The sequence below is a fragment of the Sphaeramia orbicularis genome, chromosome 21 (genome assembly GCF_902148855.1).
Source record: "Sphaeramia orbicularis chromosome 21, fSphaOr1.1, whole genome shotgun sequence".
In the NCBI taxonomy this organism is placed as follows: domain Eukaryota; kingdom Metazoa; phylum Chordata; class Actinopteri; order Kurtiformes; family Apogonidae; genus Sphaeramia; species Sphaeramia orbicularis.
This window is the reverse complement of record NC_043977.1, coordinates 24,862,655-24,882,848: the sequence shown is the minus strand read 5'-3', so window position 1 is coordinate 24,882,848 and position 20,194 is coordinate 24,862,655. Positions and strand designations below refer to the sequence as shown.

The 20,194-nt window shown below is 39.8% G+C and overlaps 3 protein-coding genes across 6 annotated transcripts in view; all 3 read right to left on the bottom strand.

Annotated features, from left to right (window-relative positions):
• Positions 1 to 1,091: 1,091 nt before the first annotated feature.
• Positions 1,092 to 5,509, bottom strand: tlr8a (toll-like receptor 8a). Its single transcript, XM_030124157.1, has 2 exons — positions 5,409 to 5,509; positions 1,092 to 4,576 (listed from the first exon to the last, which is right to left on the bottom strand). Exons 1-2 carry the CDS (start codon positions 5,409 to 5,411, stop codon positions 1,490 to 1,492), a joined length of 3,090 nt encoding a protein of 1,029 aa, XP_029980017.1. The 5' UTR covers positions 5,412 to 5,509; the 3' UTR covers positions 1,092 to 1,489.
• Positions 5,510 to 5,797: 288 nt separating this feature from the next.
• Positions 5,798 to 10,209, bottom strand: LOC115411887 (toll-like receptor 7). Its single transcript, XM_030124156.1, has 2 exons — positions 9,290 to 10,209; positions 5,798 to 8,969 (listed from the first exon to the last, which is right to left on the bottom strand). Exons 1-2 carry the CDS (start codon positions 9,302 to 9,304, stop codon positions 5,823 to 5,825), a joined length of 3,162 nt encoding a protein of 1,053 aa, XP_029980016.1. The 5' UTR covers positions 9,305 to 10,209; the 3' UTR covers positions 5,798 to 5,822.
• A 127-nt stretch (positions 10,210 to 10,336) lies between these two features.
• Positions 10,337 to 20,194, bottom strand: part of LOC115411886 (FERM and PDZ domain-containing protein 4-like) — a 30,161-nt gene continuing 20,303 nt past the window's right edge. For all 4 annotated transcript variants that reach the window (XM_030124152.1, XM_030124153.1, XM_030124154.1 and 1 more), the window contains 12 exons: positions 19,239 to 19,343; positions 18,712 to 18,819; positions 18,259 to 18,390; positions 17,869 to 17,988; positions 17,521 to 17,657; positions 17,071 to 17,197; positions 16,739 to 16,828; positions 16,473 to 16,655; positions 16,174 to 16,306; positions 15,123 to 16,100; positions 13,069 to 14,271; positions 10,337 to 12,080 (listed from right to left, as the gene is read on the bottom strand). In XM_030124152.1, the coding sequence (XP_029980012.1) occupies positions 10,858 to 12,080; positions 13,069 to 14,271; positions 15,123 to 16,100; positions 16,174 to 16,306; positions 16,473 to 16,655; positions 16,739 to 16,828; positions 17,071 to 17,197; positions 17,521 to 17,657; positions 17,869 to 17,988; positions 18,259 to 18,390; positions 18,712 to 18,819; positions 19,239 to 19,343 (4,539 nt within the window). In that variant the 3' untranslated portion in view covers positions 10,337 to 10,857. The remainder of the gene's footprint in view (positions 12,081 to 13,068; positions 14,272 to 15,122; positions 16,101 to 16,173; positions 16,307 to 16,472; positions 16,656 to 16,738; positions 16,829 to 17,070; positions 17,198 to 17,520; positions 17,658 to 17,868; positions 17,989 to 18,258; positions 18,391 to 18,711; positions 18,820 to 19,238; positions 19,344 to 20,194) is intronic.

The window sequence follows — 20,194 nt, the reverse complement described above, 5'->3', positions numbered from 1 at the left end:
TGATCTCCTCCAGGTTGGGTTTGTCAGACATGTTTGTAGGTGTTCTGTGAGGGGGAGGAGGAAAACAAAAAAAAAAAAAAAAAAAAAAAAAAGAAAAAAAAAGTCCTTCAGTCAAGTTAGATTAAAAACACACCTGATAGGTAGGTTGATAATAGTGCGTTTTAGATTGAGGTCACAGAAATGCTTTGTGTAGGAGAAGACATGTGAACAGCGGAAGAACCACCGCCCCTTAGAGCAGTTATCTGCAGCAGGTTATGAGGAAACCACAACCTACAGGTGCTGCATGTTCACTTAAACACATTAAATGCACCTAGAAAGTCATCAAGCGACATTATATTCACCATCTCAGTCCAAGGACTACAAAACAGGTTATTCTGAAAGTTTACTCCTGTAAGTAAATGCGTTTTATCAGTTTATTGGTTCTTAACGCATCGTGCACACCGGATAATGGCGCATATCGACCCAAAAAAGGAAACGAAAGCCTTTTAGCTCAACTACATTGCAGCACAAATCATAAAAACATAGGGAAAAGCACTCACCGGGGGTTTTGACCACAGAGATGCAGACACACAGCTGGTTGGCGCAGGAGCAGAGTGGCGTTCACTGACTCAATCACGCACTAAATACTGCGCAGTATGCAAATGAGCCCCTGACGTCACGCCCAGATTTCACAAATAAATACATAAAGACTGATATAAAATCACTGTTTCAAACCGAGTCCTACGTTAACCCAAGTGACCGAATTAATTTCTATAATATAATAATAAAGTTTGGTCAGGAATTGCCAGGTACATTACATTTAGGTGAATGAAAAGTTAATTTTCTCTTCCCTTTTAGCACACATTCATCATCTAAATGGTTCCGTGCATTTAGATATCGAACAAAATGTACAAATGGATTTATTGAAAGGAAGATTAACGAGATGTAGCGCATAGTGTTTGATTTAGAATCCATGGTGACACCTTGTGGACAAACAAGACAACAGCAGCTACTCGACTGTTTTATAAAATAAAATAAAATAAAATATGTAGATGGAGCACGGAGGTATTGCCTTTCCCACAAAAGCTGCCAGATTCAACTCAAAATTATTTTCCGTGAGGAACTTTATTAGTGCAGTTCAATAATTAACAAATACAACACATTGAACAAAAAAAACGACAGATAATTGCAATACATAACCTCATACAAGTTAAATGCAATCTAGGATTGGAAAAAAAAAAGACCTGAATAAATACCGACAGTGCAGCAATGACAAATTAAAAGCAACAAGGGTAATAGTGCCAAATAAGATACAGCCTTATGTGTGCTATGATCTAGATTATATGTAGTGAAGATGGAAAATAATTTAAATAGAGTTTATTCATTTATTATAGTTTTTACAGAAATTACAAGACATGCAATGAGTTTTTTAAAAAAGTGGATAAAAGTCTTGATCGAGGCCTGAAGAACTGTGTGAGTTCATGCATTTCCAAGACAGTCGACTGTGATTTCATCTACTGGTGAAATAATTTAAATAGGTCTTGTTATACATGGCCTCATTGTCTACTCTGACTACACTTCTTAGGTTTTGCCAAAACCAGGGCTCGGCTGCTGCAGTTTTTGGCCACTCCACAACACTTTTCCCACACAACCTCCTCCTCAAGCGCAGGAAGTGAGAGTGCTGCAGCACATCCTCGAGCATTAACAGTACGATTACATCCATGTTCTCATCTAGCAGTCTTTGATGGGCCAAATACATGGCTAGCTTGAAAACCCCTGTCTTAACATAACCCTCTGTTAAGACAAACAGTGTCTTTCGACTGTATCGGATGCTCTGAGTAAGGTTGTCCACCAGTGGTACTCCGGGAGGCCAATCCCTCTCCTCCAGACACAAAGGGAGATGCTTCTCTCCTTCCTCTTCTAGTTTCACCCGCAGGTTCCCCATCACCCACTCAGAAACATGTGGGTCTGTGGTGTCATAAGTCACAAAAACGTCGTAAACACTGTCAGGTGAGGTGAAAGATTGGTATCCGTTCAGTTTAGCTTTCCAATAGTGCAGGACATAGGACGCATCCCAATAAAACAAATGAGCAATTGTTGTGACAATCATGGAAATAATGATGAAGGAACTTGTAAGAATGTAGATCAAAAATGCCTGACTGTCATTTACACACTGTTCTATGTCAAAGAAGATTAGTACTTGAGGTTTGTGGTTTGCAGGTGTGTCACATTTCACGTCAGTAGTCAATCTAGGGATCTTTATCGGGCTTCTTTCAATCCATAGAATGAAATTTAATGAATCACATGTACACTGAAAAGGGTTTTTCTGCAGGTACAAAGTTTGGATGTGATTCTCAGGTGTTGATGAGAAGGTTGATTGATTGACAATAGTCAGTTTGTTGTTACTAAGACTGAGAGTCTTAAGGCTGTTTGCACCTTTTAAAAATCCATTGTCCAAGTGGAAAATGTGATTATGACTCAAGTCAAGCAAAGTCAAACTATGGGCAAAATTTTCTTTAATCATTATATCAGATAAATAATTGTAACTTAGGTCTAATATTTGAAGGTGATGAAAATATTTCAGCTTCTCCCATAAAAACTCAACAAGTCTGTTATGACTTATTCTTAGTTTGGTGAGGTTACGTGGCAAATGATCATATACTTTTGCTGGAATCCTTGCAATGTTGTTGTAAGATATATCTAAAATTGTCAGATTAGTAAGATTAGTGAAAAGAGCCCAGTATGTTCTATCGTCTTTCTTCCAAAGAGTGCCGAGATAATTTCTTTGAAATTGTAGCTCTGCTAGTGATTTACTGCTCATATGTTTTGATGTTAATGTGGAAATGCCATTATAACTCATATTTAGTACTCTCAGAACAGGCAGATTTTGTGTGAAATTTAAATTATGTGTTACCCCATATGCTTTAAAGTAATGAGCATTGTGACTGAGGTCTAGTACCTGTAGTTTCTGTAGTTCTTGAAAGGCATGGTTATAGACCAGGTCAATTTTATTGTATGATAAATCCAGGTAGGTCAGATTAGGCAATGCTGTGAATTCTGTTCCATTAAGTGCTACTGAAAATCCATTTCCTGAGAGGTTAAGACATGCAATATCTTCAGAGACCTTCAGTTGCTCTGGACTGATGAAAAAAAGGTTATTTGAGCTCAGAATTAGCACTCGTCCAGAGTCAAAACACTCTTTCCTAACAAGACTGTGCGATATCTCAAATGCAAAGTCTTTTGGATGCGATTTAATGAGAGGTGAAATTGAAAGGTCCCTTGACCTCTCGCTATAACCATTATTTGGATGTGGAGGATCTTTTACTGAAATGGGATACAGTCTGTTTTCTGCAAGGTAAATCATTTTCAGATGGTGAAAATTGCTGAATATGTTGGGAGTAAACTGAATAATGAAGTTTGTTCCTAAATTCAATGCAGATAGATTTTTGAGCCCATATAGTGGCTTGAGTGTATGTGGCCCAATTGTTTGGAAAACCAAAGCTTGCAAATGTAATGTTCTAAGTGACACAAGACTTGAAAAGTCACTCGAAAGATTTAACGTTAGAGGGTAGGACTTCAGTGCAAAGTTGAATGAGAGATCCAATTTCTCCAGTTTGTGTAGGTTTTTTAAAAATGTTGCTTCCCCGGTTATTGCTTGTTGTAAGAAATTAAATGCGAGAAACAGTTCTTTGAGGTTGCTCAGCTTCTCAAACCAGGAGGATTTTAGATGGTCTAGTGAATTTCCTCCTAGATTCAGGGATTGAAGCTTTGTTAGACTGTAAAATGCATTAGGATGGATATGAAGAGATTTGTTTTTGCAAGGGACACAAGGAAATGGAGCATTTTGACATCTTGGACAGTTCCCTTGTATTTTCAAGGTCTTTAAATTATGTAGTCCAATTAAATCATCCTCAGATATGTACTCTATTCTATTAGAAGCCAGATTTAACATAAGAAGTGACTGGGGTAGATTTTTGGGAACACAGGTTAAGTTATTAAAGGACAAATCCAGTTTCTGCAGCTTGGTCATGTGTCCAAAACTGTCATTCATAATTTGAACAGTTTTGTTACATCGATTCCAGCTGAAGCAGTTTTTCGATAACCACAGGCTTGTCACATTTGTTAGGCCAGAAAGAATGCTTTGATCCAAATACAGAAACTTGTTGTTGTTAAGCTCGAGGTTTCTCAAACTGACTGGCAGATTGTCAGGGACTTTTGTTAGACAATTGCCACTCAATTTCAGTGTATGCAATTTTGTCAGATTCTTGAACGTCTGAGAATCGATGGTCACCAGTCTGTTTTTGTTTGCCTCATTGAGATTGAGCACCGTAAGATTCCGCAGTTCAGAAAAACAAGTCTTTGAAATATTCTTGATGTCATTCAGCGATAAGTCGAGCACAGTTACATTGCGAGTTATCCCATCAGGTACATGTTTCAGGAGACGTTTGCTACAGTCAAACACAATCTTAGAGGCATTATTGGCTGAGACGTCACAGGGGAACTTTCGTTTCATCCACAAAGGTGTACATGCAGTAGGCTGGATCTCATGATTGCAACACAGGCAGAACAGCACCAGGCACATCCAGCCTCTGACAGTCTGTAAATAAACAATAAAAACACACACTGAAGAGACTTAAACATGAATTGCAGTTTGTTATAAAGATGGGGTTTTCTATCCAGCAGAGGGCGGTAGTCTCTCAGTTGTGTGACAAACTAGAAATAAAGCTTGATATTTTATCATAAACATGAAGCTATAAATACTTTTCTCATTCAATTTACTTTAATTCCTCATTAAATAGGGCAAAAATAAACCCTGGTATTTAATGCACTTTATCTTGTGTTACTTTGATTTAGCTCTTTATTGTAATGCTCATATTCACCCAGTGGGGCACATGACAGAAAACAGTCAAGATATTTCGTAAATTGCCTGATATGCTTTTATCATATCTTCCAGTTGTGGACTTTCAGTAAAAAATACAACAAAATCTATGGTTAAAACAATGATTTGGAACAAAAGGAGGTATCTATAGAAATTACTGATAGTAAAATTACTGCATAGTAGGATAATATGTAATGGGTGGTATGGTACTAGTAGTAAAGATAAAGGATAAGATTGACACTTAGTTTGAGTTGGAGTTGAATTTACTGTAGAACACACCATTATTATTACTACAGTTTTCAGCAAACATTATAAGCACTCAAACATTTTTTGGGTAAATACATGTACAAAATATAGCATTAGGACATGCATTATGTCATGTTGTAAAGTTTTAAGCACAGAACCACATAATTAAGTAAAAGACAATAATTAAAGAATACATAGAAACATCAAAGCAGCATAAATGTCAGACATAATCTGTAAATTAATAAAACCTGCACTTCCCACTATGTATAAAAGTAAACCTCAAGAACACATCTGCAAAACTCACCATTTTGCATGTACTCTTTTGAATTTGTCTTCAGATAAAGTTGGAATTGATGTAGTCCTGGCACCTTTTTTCGGCAGTTGAGGTGCTGTTCACAAAACAAGTAATACTGTGGCACACAAGAACCTCATGATTTGAAGAAGTACACCAGTTTCAGTTCCGAGTTTCATATTATGTTGACAATTTCTATGTAACCTCAATTCAAAGATGACAAAAAAAGCAAGTCAGTCACTTTGTATGTTTGGTAGTAAACAGGGAAGTAATACAGGCGCGGTTGTTCAATGTTGTTCCAGTAATTTTACTATATTTAAATGGTAACATATTTACACATTTTCTGCACAAAGCTTCATTTAGAACAATGTAAAATCCAAGAGGGAAGTAAGTACTACATTGTCTCAAAAACAATTTACAGTAAATTTACAATATCTCTTTGAAGAGGTTGTTGTACTGTTTGTGACTTTCAGTGGCTAACACATTTTTTAGGCTGAACCAGAAGTATGGCTGGGCTTGAGGGTTTGATGGCCACTGTAAAACGGAGCGACTATACAGTCTTTTTCTTAATCTGAGGTACTTTGAATTACATGGTACTTTCTCCAAGAAGATCAGCACTATAACGTCATCTTTTTCATCCATCAGCCTTTGATGGGCCATGTAGAAAGCTATCTTGAAGTTTCCACTTTGAATGTATTTATTGGTAAGAATAAATACAGTCCTCTTGCTCTTGTTGATGCTCTGGGAGAGGTTATCAATCAGGGGACACCCGGGGATCCAGTCACGTTCCTCCAAACACAGCGAGAGACGACGCTCGCCGTGGTCCTCCAGGTGAACGCACATTTCTTTCATGACCCACTCTGATACTGCAGGATCTGTCTTGTCGTATATCACAAAAGCATCGAAGAGGGAACTCTGGGAGTGTAGGCGGCCATAGTTTTTGAGTTTGGCTCTACAGAAGTGGTAGATGTACCAGATGTCCCATAGGAAGAGATGGCTAGAGATCGAGAGGGTGACAAAGCTGACAATAATTGAAGTCATGAGGGTGCAGAGGATGAGTGACAGGTAGCGGTGCTGACAAGCCAACAAGTTAGCTGAGATAACAAGATCACCTCTCTTTGCTTCAGGATAGGCACATCTAACATCTGTTCCCAGTTTGGGGATGGTCACTGTGGTCCTGTTAAGCCACTGGATGAATAACGTGGCATTGCAGTTGCACTGAAATCTATTATTGTGCAAAAGCAATTTATGCATTTTATTAACAACATCATCAGGGAAACTAGACTCTTCTATGTATTCTATGACATTATAGCTAAGATCCAGATATGTTAAACTGTAGGCGCCTTTGAGGAAATCTGGTGTTAATTTGAAGATTTTATTATTATGTAAAATGAGCTTCTTGAGAGATCTGGTACAGTTTGACAGCATATGCGGAACAGTAGTTAAATAGTTTCCGGTTAGATCTAAAACCTGCAAAGAAAGCAGAAGTTTTAGTTCCCCCCATCTAAAAGATTTTAGTGTGTTACCTCTGATGTAGAGCTCAGACAGTTTATCAGGTAAACCGCTGTACACCTCTCTTGGAATATCTTTAAGGTTGTTATGAGAGATGTCAAGGACAGTCAGATTTCTTAATTTTTTGAAATAATTGACATACCTGGTATCCCCGTCTCTCCACAGCATATCTAATCGGTTATCTCTGAACTCTAACCTCTGAAGAGATTCACTCTCCAGCTCTGTGTTAGTAGAGGTGGAGATCTTGTTGTTGTTCATCAGCAGTATCTTGAGATGTTTTAAATTCTTAGTGAAATTAAGCATGTGTGTCAAGCCCTCTGATTCAAAGTAGTGGTTGTTATTACTTATATCCAAAATAACCAGATTTTTCAGCTCTTGGAAGGCAGTGGGATAGAGTAGGTCCAGGCGATTTGAGGAAAAATCTAGGTATTTTAAGTTTGTCAGATAGGTGAATTCAGAGCCATTCAGACTTTGGCTCATTGCATTCCCAGACAGATTGAGACATCTGAGCTCTTTAAGATTTAAAAATCTTGAATGTAAGAAGAAAATGTTGTTTCTGCTCACATCTAGGGTTTTGCCAAACTGACTGCATTTCTTTTTGACAAAAGACGTAACAGTTCCCAGTTCTTTATCTTTGTATTTGCAGCTGCGAGCGTATTCGTCATATCTGAAGTAATGAATCTCTCTGACTTCTCTACTTTTGTATTGCTCAGCGGTAGGCATAGGAGACCAGTACAAGGGCTCACCTCCAGATAAACCAACAGTGTCTTCCCCATCAGAGGGGGAAGATATTTTGTTGTCTGACAGGCTAATTATTTTGAAGCTTTTCAATTCCATCAGAATACTAAGATTTGTGATTTTAATAAAATTTGTTCCCAAATCTACAACTTCTAGTTTTGGTAAAAATTTCAAAGGTTCAATGCTCTCTGGCTGTAGCTGCTGAAACACATAGCCCTTCAACCTGAGAATTTTAAGTGAAGTGAGGTTTGAGAACTGCTTGCTCAGTTTCAGTGTTTGAGGGTATATCTGAAGCTCATAGTTAAATGAAAGGTCCAGTTCTTCCAGTTTACCAAGGAACTGTGGAAAAGCAGCATCCACTATTGCTCTTGCTAAGAAGTTAGATGACAGATCGAGTATTCTTAGCTCTGTCGTGTTGATAAACCATTGAGGTGCCACAAATTTCAGAGAGTTGCTGTGGATCCGCAGGATTTTTAGTTTTGCCAGCATTTTAAAAGCTGTGTCAGCAATTTGAAGCGGTGAGTTATTTGGGCATGGATTACATGGATAAGGGGCGTTATAACACCGAGGACAGTTTCCACTAATATCCAGAATCTCAAGATTTGTTAAGTTTTTGAAATCCTCCTCTGTGACTTCTCTAATGTTATTGTTGTACAGATACAACTCCTTTAGACTTGTGGGTAACTCATGTGGAATGTTGGATAAGTTATTTGACTTAAGAGACAACAGTGTTAAATTGATAAGCTGTGAAAATGCACCGTTCTCTATATCATAGGAGTTATTGCATGGGTTACGAAAATAGCAGTTTTGACCAAGGTAAAGGATCTCAATATTTCGGATGCCGGAAAGATTTGCTTTAGAAAGTTTATAAATGTGATTGACTTCCAAGCTCAGTAAGATCAGGTTTGATGGCAGGTCTTCGGGGATGCTGTCGAGCTGATTTCCATCTAGATACAGTGCCCGCAGATTCTTCAGGCTTGAGAAGGTATGTTCCTCTATTGTCACACTCTTGACACAAACGTGGTCCTTGGGGCCGATTTTGACAGGCACACAGTTGCACCTCATGTCAATCTCCGTCAGGTTATCCAGACCATGAAAGGAGGTGGAGTTTAGTGTAGGAATATGGTTAATGGTAAGAGTCAGGTTGGTAGTTTCACTTGGGATGCCAAGGGGAACATATTTGAGGTTCCTCTTAGTGCAGTCCACTCTCACCACGCTACCATTCTCATCCTCAACAACATCACACGGCAGGGTTTTGGGGTACACAATTCTTGCCGTTGATATGTAGAGACAACACCACAGGCCCAACAGTGACACATACATCTGTTCAGAAACACAGTTGGTTGTCTGAGTATATGTACGTGTTGGAAAGAAGTAACACAGGTACATTATATTGCATAAAAACACATAATGTATTTATCAAACATTCAGAAGGACAATAAATACTAAGAATTCAGAACTATGTAATAAAGCCAACATCATAGAATGTGTAGGAAATGTTCACAATATAATACAATTAGGAACAATTATGAGATAGTCATTTATTTTACATTTAAAACTCAAATCCTATCTCCATCACAGAAGTTAAAAAAAGTAGGTATATAGTTTGTTAATATTTATGAACCAACTAAACAGATACTCACCAGCTGGAAGAACATATTCACATGAGAGATGCGGAAGAGGTTGTCAGGTTGGATTGAGCACACAAGAGAAATGTAACATTGATGATAAGTTGTTCGATATTGTGCTGGGCAAAGTAGTGAAAGTAACAGATGGCTACATTAGCCCGTCGTGTGTATTATTAACCAGCTTCACTTCCCATTTGTCACGAACCACACACATTCAAATCCTCTACCCTTTACAAAGCCTGGTCTGATAGCCACTGTATGTGATAATAAGTGATTGGCGAACAGGTGCTAGGATTACAGGAATCCTTTAAGATGATAGAAAATGTCCGGTTGTGTTCATGGTTCAGTAAAGCAACACAACTTGGGGAGGCCTGGGCGACCATCGGTGTAGCATGTACTTTCATTTCTGATTGGCCTGTAGGGGGAAATGAAACTTAGGACTAAGGTTTAGGTTTACCATTTTTCACAGTGCACACTGTATTCATCTTAAAGCACAGGCTTTTTTTAGTCTGTGGTTATGGGTGGCTGATTCTTGTTTTCAGTCATATTTTGTTCAGACAGTACTTTGCAGTACTGCATATTTCAGACTATTTGAGAGTACAAAACTTATATAAAAGTACTTGATAAGCCCTTTTAACCTTGCTTTTTCACTCTGTAAACATCATGCAGTACCTGATTGGCCATTTTCACATCAAAATCATGTATTCTTCAGGCCTTTAAGTAAAATGAGCCATCATCATTACTGCAAAAACCCTAACCTGCACTCAGGCTTAACTAAATGGTATAATCATGAATTATTGATCATAGCTCTAAAACTAAACATGGGTCTGGCTACATTTCTGTATAAATAATGGAAACCTGTGCAGTCTAAAATAGTAATTCAGTGATTTTCTGTTATTTTGTATTTAATGCTTCAGAGAGCAGCTGTAAAGAGAATTAATGATGAAGAATTTGCATGTGCCCCTGTACAGTAAATAAAAAATCCCGGTACTACATTAGAGGCTGGAAATAAGCAAATAGGTTTGGGTGAAATGCAAATAGACAAGAAATCATTTGTGATAACACTTTTTAAAAGTTTTTTAATGATGCCAACAAAAAATAACAGGAAAGTACTTAGTGTTCATGTTTAAAGTATTCATTAAAGTAAGGTGAATCCAGCAACTTAAAAAGTCATAGGCATTAATTTTATTTGATCACATCTTGTTCTGTGCAATGATTTGTCAAGTGCTATAAGTGTATGCATTTTTACCAACATAATATATATTTTTACAATTTATAAACAAGGTATTAATAAGGTTGTAATGATCTACTAAGATCCTAATATAATTAATAAATCATTAAAATAATCCCTTTTATGTAATAGTAGATAATATACTTCAGAGTGGAGGGTCATATGCTTCTTCACAGAGGCCTTAATATAATCTATTTAAAACTTTAATGATTGATATAATTTCATTTTTACTTTACATAATAAAATATTGTATACACAAGGCAAGATTTTTTTCACAGCAGTTCACATTGGTTGTTCAACCTATGTCTCTTATGTATGGCTTTAAAATCAATAATTAGGACAAAATAACAGTTTATTTGTTGAGAAGTGTTTTCAGTGAGTGAGTTAGTGTGTTTATAACAGCAGACATGGTGGCAGAGTGATGTATCAATGCATTCACACTTTGGTCAGTTGGAGAGGCTCCTGACGCCGCTTCAGCAGCTTTTAGCAGACACACATAGTTCATGACGACCTCATCCACCTTGGCTACCACATCACGTCTCTCGGTGTCAGTGCTCAGGCCTTCCACCAGTGACATACAGGCTTGTGTTAAGCAGCACAGTGTGTGGAAGCTGTGCGTCAGAGTGAGCAGTAATTCCTCTGGGCTGCTGTATTCTACGGCCATCTGACTGCAGGCACGACTCAGCACTGTGGCCTGCATGAAAAGCAGCTGGGAGATCGTCTCCATGTCAGCCTCGCAGACCTCCGGCTTCTCTCTTCGGGACGAACGGCCGACACTGGAACGCACCAAACTGATCATATCTAAGGCATCCTTTCTTGCGAGTGCAAACCCTGTGTGAAGGCTGTAGGTTTTCCCCTTCATTGAATTTACACGAGCTAGCCTTGCTTTAAGGCTCATGTCGTTCGTAGCAGTGGCCATGTTACCCTGTTCACGTTTACAGTGTCCTTTCAGGATTGATGTTTCTTCATTACTGAGGTGGAACAGACCATGTGAGCCCTTGTCTTTGTCTTCATCACTATCAGTGTTTACTTTTCTTAGTGGGAAGCAGTGACTGAGTGGCCCATGGCACTTCCACGTACCTGTATCCATTCTTGGTCCTGTTGACTCTGGTAGCAAAAGGGAAGCTCCTCTCATCAACCTTTTACTGGATGAATTAGAGGCAGCTGAACTGTGGGTGAAGCTCTTGGGTAATGTTTTGGCTGAGAATAACCTCTGGACATTTGGGGGATCTTGAGACTGGAAATTCTGACCACCACTCTTCCCTGTCAGTGTGGCTTTGGTCTTCTCCAGCAGTGCTTCAAAGCTCTTGGTACCTGGCATCATAGTGCTCCAGCTCCTCCTGAGCGTCCGAACCCTGCGTGGCTTCCTGAGGCTGCCTGTTTTAGGGTCACATGTAGATCCGCTTGAGGGGAAAGCCGGGGCATGTGGGTCGGGCTCGGGGCTGGCCTGTGTTAGCCCGCTGGGCTCTGTGCTACTTCTTAATGATGACGGTGACATGGTTGTGGTGGTGTTACTCTTCTCAGTACAGAGAGTTAAAGATGACTCTTCCGCAACCTTCTTCAGCTGTGCGCAAGCTACACTAGGGGCAGCAGAAAGACAAAGAGAACTGTTAAGCATCTAACTGAGAACATCACAGTGATTTAAAAACATGCTCACAATATCATTTACATTAAGTAATCTGTTTAATACTAATCATAAGAATGCAGTAATGGGAAAACAGATACATGACTCTTTTTTTTTTCCTAAAAGCAGTTAAAATGTAAATTACTTCAGCTGAATACACAGTTAAATAAATGTAAGGAAATAAAAGGCTTATATTATAAGAACATAATTTTAATTTCAGCTTATCTATAGTGGTATGTAGCCAGGGGAAATAGATTTGGTTTAAAATGTTGATAATTTTTTTCTGCTACAACTAATGAATTAAAAGTGAATCTGATTTTGTATATGACACTTACGTCATTAAAATGGTTGCTATAACAAGTGAAATGCGTCCATTTTAACTTGAATAATAAAATAATATTTTATTTTATTGAGTACTAGGGCACATAAACACATATATGGTGGGCTGGTAGATTTGAAATTTTGACTCTTTAATAATTGTGATATTTCCCTGCAGTTACTGTGTCATCTTTTTTACTTTCATCTAGATCAGTGTTTCTCAACCTTTTTTGAACAGATGCCCACTAATGGCATCAGGAGCCTTCTGCCACACCCCCACCCCCGAAAAAAAATTGCAACCACAATGGACCTGTTTGCAGAGGATGTGGTGGTGGGTTAAATAGCTCAGTAGGTAAAGCCCCCCTCACATCATCATTGGCCACCTGACGCCTAAGACTGGGGCGGAGTATGTGAGTGAGTATGTGCCTCAGTTACACAAGAGAGGGGGCCAGGGATGTATAATGTTGTAATGTACAACAGCGACTAATACCCCCCATTTGTGCCTGAGTGCCCCCCCCCACCTCCAGCTTTCTCATTCCAAATGCCCCCCGAAGATGTCCCAATGCCCCGTTGAGAAACACTAATCTAGATTTAAGCGAGAACCCTCCTGTTTAGTTTTACCTGTGGTTTCTTTTATCTTGGGCATTCGGTGACTGCCATCCCGAGTATTTCCAAACCCTGGTTCAGCGCTAGTAGCTGCATGGATCTTTCTCAGCAGGGTGGGGTCCATGGGATGGCCTATCTTGCCCTGACCTCCAGGCCGGTAACCCTTCTCCTCACCAGTTACATAGCCCAGGCCCTTGAGTGAGGACTCAGACAGTACATGCATAGTGTCTGTGGTACAAAGAGGAGAATCCATGGGAGTGACACAGCTGCTGCTGCCTGTGCTACAACCAGCATCTATAGAGGAACACTGTGAGCTCTGAAGGGAGTGGACACCCTCGCTCTGTATCGACGACATGCGCTTATTTATGTGGTATTCATACAACCGTGTGACGTCTTGTTCTGATGATGGGACTTTAATTTGCTGCTGTTCGTTCTCCTGCGTAGTAGCACTCTCTTCAGGGAAGGGCCCATTGGATGGGGAGCGGAGATGGGCATTTATCTGCTGGCTTCTTTCGACTGACTCCTGATTCTCTCCTTTTATTGTCAGCCTCTCTGCGTGGGAAGCCTGTGAGTCATTCACACATTCTGCAGCGAGATTCTCTGCCATTTTGTTTCCAGGCGCTTGCTGCCATTTTTGATGCTTGTCTTTATAGTGAGTTCGCCCCAGATCAAGTTGATTCATGTAATAGGAATCTCTTATAGTAAAAGCATTGTACTTCCCAACAAGATGAGGGGGCTCTTCTCTGGCTGAGTCGTGGGAAGTTGTGTGGGATCTATCAGAGGAGTCGCAGGAGTCTCCTTGGTGTCTGTTCTCTAGCTCCCTCTGTTTTCCTCTCTGCCTGCTCATTACTGGCCCCATGTGCATCTTAGTGAAATATTCACTCACTGATTTTATTTCCATTGTCTCTGGCTCCATTTCACCACCATCTGAGTGAAAAATCTGTGAGGAGGCAACCGCAGATGATTTGGCCTCCTCTTCCTGATGCTCCTGGGGGTTGTACTGCAGGACTCCGGCTCCACCATCACTAGATGCAATGACCTCTATCTTTTCCTCATTCACGGCATGATATCCTTCTGTCATGGCTACATGCATCCTCAGGTGGTTCTCCGAGTGTCTCTGAGCGGATGCCAGCTCAGAGCTCTCTGTCATCTCAGAGGAGTTTGTCTCATTGCCAGAATCTGAGGACTCAGGACTAAATGCTCGAGATATTTCTACACCTGTGTATCACAGAAAGACAAAAAGCTCATTAAAAACTTCATCTGAGATGTGGAAAAATAAAACACTTATGGAATGATGACAGTAATGATGAAAAATAAGGCGAATAATAACTTTGATATAATGAAGAAACAACAAAAAAATTCATGTCTACTCATAGCATCTATAAAATAGTAAAAACTAGACATGCAATATAAGTCACGATTTCACCAGTAATTCATTTGGATAGTAACCTGACAGAGCGTTCATAGAGTATTTGTTAGATTTCAACAGCTTCTTTGTTTAGATCCAAGTATTGAGCCTTTTCACTTTTTCACTGCTTTGCAGATAATCCACAGGACATCTGTGGATTTTTTCACCTTTTCATGCATGAATTATGAGAAGAATCATCCATCTCTTTTAAGCTCTTTTTTATTCAAATTTGTGCAGGAATTGAAACTGAAACTTTTTTTTATCATTATCAAAGTCTGTGTTAAATTTCTCACTTAGTTTTTGACACAGTTAAAATTTTCACAAATACTCTCTAAAGTCTGTCAGCAGACTATTCAAAGAAAGTGTTACTGCAAACCGTAGATGGTTTGTTTTAAGATGTCTGACACTGTAAAGTCTGAAATGAGCGAAAATTAAAAAAAGCAAAATGTTTCACCGAACAAGAACAGAACAGACAAAAAACAATGATAAGGTGGTATGATATGCTGCTTATATGCATTAAATGAATGAAGAAATACTCACACAAATGGAAACATAGAACAAAATGGGCTTTATTGAAAAACAACAACAACAATAAATCAAAAGTGAATGGCTTCAACAGGTGCATGTTAATGAATGAATGTTACAATAGTGTAAGGAGAACCTGTGCTACTCTCAGACTGTGCAGGACTCTGTTCCTCGGACGCGGCGAGGGCCTCGAGTGCCTGTAAGGTGGACACCACTGCATCGTCCAGAGGCTCACCCTGGGCCTCGGCTCCATGGGTGGGCACTGAATCTATGAGAGACACTGGGATATCATTGCAGGCTCCCTTGGCCCTAGTCCCGCCCCCCTGGTGTTCCTCCTCATCAGAGCTGTCCCTGAAGCCGGGCGGAGGAGCAGCAATGGCCAGGTTAAGTGAGTGCAGAAGTACATCATTGTCCTCCTCATCATTACCCTCTGGCGGTGGAGGAAGGGAGGTCAAGTCAATGATGTCATCACTAGACCCTGAGAGCGAGAGTAACATAGGCTTGTCAATGTCACTCATCACCATGTCCTCCTCGCAGCTGATGTCATCCTCATCCTCTGCATCATCCGTCGTCTCGGCGTAACAGATATCGTGCAACAGCGGCTCCTCAATGCACTCAGCAGGACCGAAGATTTTGGTGGAGTACGGATATCCGTCTCCATCTTCTAAGGCATCCATCATCTTATATTCCTCCTCAAGACGTCTGTACATCGGGCTGTGATTGTCTAGAATCTCTGGGCTCTCTTCCATCAGTCTCTGGTAGCCAAGATTTTGAGGGTTTACACTATCTAAGGGGGGGTCTCCAAATATGAAAGAGACTTTTGCACTCCTGGAGGACTCCTGGGGTTTGGGCCTTGGGACATTGAGGTAAGTTTGGGAACAAGGGATTCTGCAACATTCTGCTCTCTCTGCCATGTGAATGGGGTGCTGAGGCTGGTGGATCTCAGTAATGTAGACTTGTTGGCCTTCACATCTACCATGGTCTAGGTATTCGCACTCCTGGTCAGAATATTCTTGACTGCACCTCTGATTGTTTCTGTCTTCACATCCCTTATGAGGTGTGCTGTATGTACACTCAATGGCCTGGTAGTTCTGCTTTACTCTTGCTGCATGGCCTGCAAAGAGGAAGCAAAATGTGAAACAGGTCTGTTTTTACACATGCACTTATACTCTATTGTTCTCACATACTTGTTTCCACCGTGTCTGTTTTTTTGGCCACATTGAAGATCGAGCGCCGTGAGTCCACCAGCAGTCTGTAGTAGCCAGCAGTCAAACAGGCCAGATTCATTGCATCAACAGACTCCATTAAGAGAGTGATGGGCTGTGAAACAGGCAGATAAGCAGATGACAATGAGCACAAAATAAATGGCAGAGCAGGACTGCAGAATGGGATTATAATGACTGGCTGAAAAGGCTTTCGGTTGTTTGATTAAAACCACCAAAAATATTCACAACACCATGCATTTATTTGAAAGGGGTTTATTAACCTTTACATCCAGAACATGTAGCTCCACTCTAACTCTGTTCTCGTCCTCTGTGTACATTTCAATGCGGTTCACATGACTGAAATCAGCCAACAGAGCCACAAGGTTCGTTTTGGTGTTAATCACATGACTGATGCCATATTTGGGTCCGACAAGCAAAGTCACTTCTGTGTGCTTCTCGCCTTGCTGTAAAAGTAAAATCAATGAAAATATTATTTTCTCCTGTAACATTAGGTGACAGTGTAAGATTGTAAAATAGTTTCACTCACAATTAGTATGGATTTAAACACCCGCCCTCCGTACAGTCTCAAGTCACTGAGATACTTCAGATAATGAACCTTTGCCTGCAAGGTAGTCAGCTGGAATAAAAAAGACAAATAAGTGATGCTTTATAATTACATAGAGGTATTCATAGCAAAGGCATAAATAGCAACATCATGTAAAAAAAACCCCACAGCAAAAATGTTTTGAAACATTCCACTAGGTGGTAGTCAGGAGTCTTTGCAGAAGTGCTGCAAGGCAAAGAGAGTGCTGGAAAGCCAGATGTACTGTAGATAGAGAGAAGATGAAGAGGGAAGAAAGAAGAGGTGGCACATGCTACCTTTTTTCCAGGAGGCATCAGATTCTGGTTGCTTTTGAGGATGTGAGTGAGGGCTTTTTTGATGTTTTTCTCTTTCATGCTCGACAGCACCGCAGGAGGCAGGAACAACCCCAGACCCCACTCTTTCCTACAGACACATAATTCATAAAGATTAGAGAAGGTCACTCAATCACAATAGAAAACAGTCAAGCCATAATTCTTGAACTGGAATCAATTTACTTTACCCTGGGGTGGTGCATTGATTAACTGACATGGTTCAACCAGATATCATTAACTAAGCAGCAAGGACGAATCTTCTGTCAATGCTGCAAAACAATACCGATGAGATCATTCTAATCTTGTTGTTGACATTGTAGTATCTTCTGAAGCAAAAGTAACAACCTAACTGTACCAGTAGGAGATAGGTTGATTCCAGCCTGCATCATGCAGTGTGAAATACTGTATACTTACTCAATATACTTCAAGGAAACTTTCTGGGACTGCTTGGTATTGATGGTTAGAATATACATTTGCAGGGCAGCTAGACGGAGGGCCGTGTCGTATTTCAGCTCTGACCCAAATCTCTCCAACACCACATCATTACAGCTCTGAGAAGCCAGGGAGGGAGAGGTTACACTTACGTCACTGTTCTTATCATGCAATGCAAAACAACAACACACACCTACAGCAGCCATTTGGTAGCCATTTATAGATAAATCCTAGCTGTGGGATTTTTTATGATCAACATACTGCAAACACAATAAAAACACAAATTACTCCTTGCCACCATATATGTTATTTGCATGTGCTGATATTCACCTGAACATAGAGGTACTCGAATGCTACAGCATCTCTTTTTAGCAGGTCCACGGGATCCTTTGGGACAAAGGTGATGCGGAAAAAGCACTTCATTTTGTGTGACCCTGGCCTCTGTGTCACCTGGGCACATGACAGAAATAAACAGGATCCCATCAGTCAAATAATTCTGTCTGCAAAATCTATAACCACAAAAATCTACACATTTCTAAATCTTTTTTCCCCTCCAAATCAATGCACACAGTGTGTTGCATACAACATTATTTTTTATGTTAGACTTGAATAGGATTAATATACCAACTAGAGAGTAGACACCTACATATTTCAACATATGTTAACAAGAGAAGTGATATCCTTCCTCCTTATGCCCTTATTTGTACAGAGCTATCTCACCTGAGTTAGCATCTCCTGTTCATGCAGGAGCATGAGTTTGCTGGCAGATCCCTCGGCTCTTTGCTCCAGCATTAAAGAGAAGTGCTCAATGCTCTTAATGGACAGCTTTTCTTGCAGGGTCAAGATGACGTCCTTTCATATAGACATGGTCAACGTTAATACAGGTTGAGAAACATGCAGCTGTTGAAGCCCCCTCATGTCACAAACATTAATCTTTTACAATCTAAATGGATGATAATAACCCACAAGGACATGACCACTACCCTGTTGAAAATTTCAACTGAAATATGGAGATGATAAAGACTTTACGCTATGTTAGATTAGATAAGATACAGTCTTGAAAGTCAAAATGGGCTGTGCAACTGTGAAATATATTAACATTCAACATTTGAAGTGCGCATCAATTTAGATTACAGAGCAGCATTTCATGGTGTGGTTCTCCTCAGCACATACCTTAATGGATGTGTTGCTGTCAAATTTAAATGACTTAGTCTGCCCGTTCTCCAGGTACACCTTCAGAACATTTGGCATAAAAAGAAGGGAGTTGTCCTTCACTGTTTCCTGGGGGTAAAACAAGAATTGAAGAATTGTTTATAGAATGCATCGGAGTGGACTGTAACTTCATATTTAACAGGCAGATAGGAGACCGATAACAGTTTATTCATTACTTTTTGCAAAAAACAAAATATATACACATATCAAAACACTCACCAACACTTGGTGGTTCCAGCACTTTGTAGTTACTTGCTTAAAAACATCTCTGTGCTGCATATCTTAGCAATTTGGAAACTTTGAGAATGTTTCTCTTTTTTACCGACATGTCTCTATTTCATCCAAGTGATGGGTGAGTGCAGTGAAACATAAGAAGATAATTCTGATATTCTTAGTCTGCTCTGTGCTAGTTTTTCATGTTCTGGTCTCCTGCCATTATCTGAGAAGTTTGATGTATAGAAGATGAATCAGTGTCCAAAGTGACTTACTGGGACCTGTCCATTGATGATGACCTCTTCAGCAAAGCGTACTTTAACAGGATTAGACTTTAATTTGGCCTTTTTGGCTGCACTGATGAATGCCGATTTAGGTGACTTTTGGAAAGAAAGGAGGAAAAAAAACAGATTTAAATGATCATTGGTTATTTCAGAGATGAGCTCCACATTCAAGGACATGTTCCCTTCTTGAAACATGACAACCTCTCATTTCTTCAGTCTGTGCTGATGCAATTAAAGGTAGCTTGGGTAAGGACATAAAAGGGAGGACACCTTCACTGCTTGTGTGTCATTGAAGCTGCATAGAAATGCCTGGTAAATGGAAGTAATTACAGGCCGGATTATAAGAGCTTCTCAAACTGATGTTTTTCTGCAAATCTTAACCTTATTCATGTGTAGCCATTTGTAACGTTGATGATTTAAGAAAAAGACTTTGAGTCATGTTGAGCCTCTAACACCTTGAACCTGAACAAACAATCATTTGAGACACATTTTTTAATGCTGTTTATCTAAACAACTTTACATTTTCATTGCACACAGACAATTATGAATGAATTTCATCTGTGGTTTTCTGAACAAACAGATTTTTTTTCCCCCCTGTGAGCATTTTTGTGGTGTTTCGGCCTCTTTTTGAAAGGAATTCAAGCATCAACTCCATTTGCACTGACTTTATGTGAACTGTAAACAAAGGCCAAATATATGCTCCTGGCACTGTGCTCACCCCCATCTGGTGCTCTGTGACTTAAGTAAATGTTGATGTGGCAGGTTCATTTGAGGTCTGGTGATGATCTAATGCCACAACATGAGAGGACTTGGAAAGATGGCTGCAATCGGACTCTTTTTGTTAGCCAGGCACTTACAGATACAGCATCATTGATACAGTGCCAGCACAACATATGGCATGATTAATGACATGCTTTCATGGAGTCAACAAATAATAAGCTCCAAAC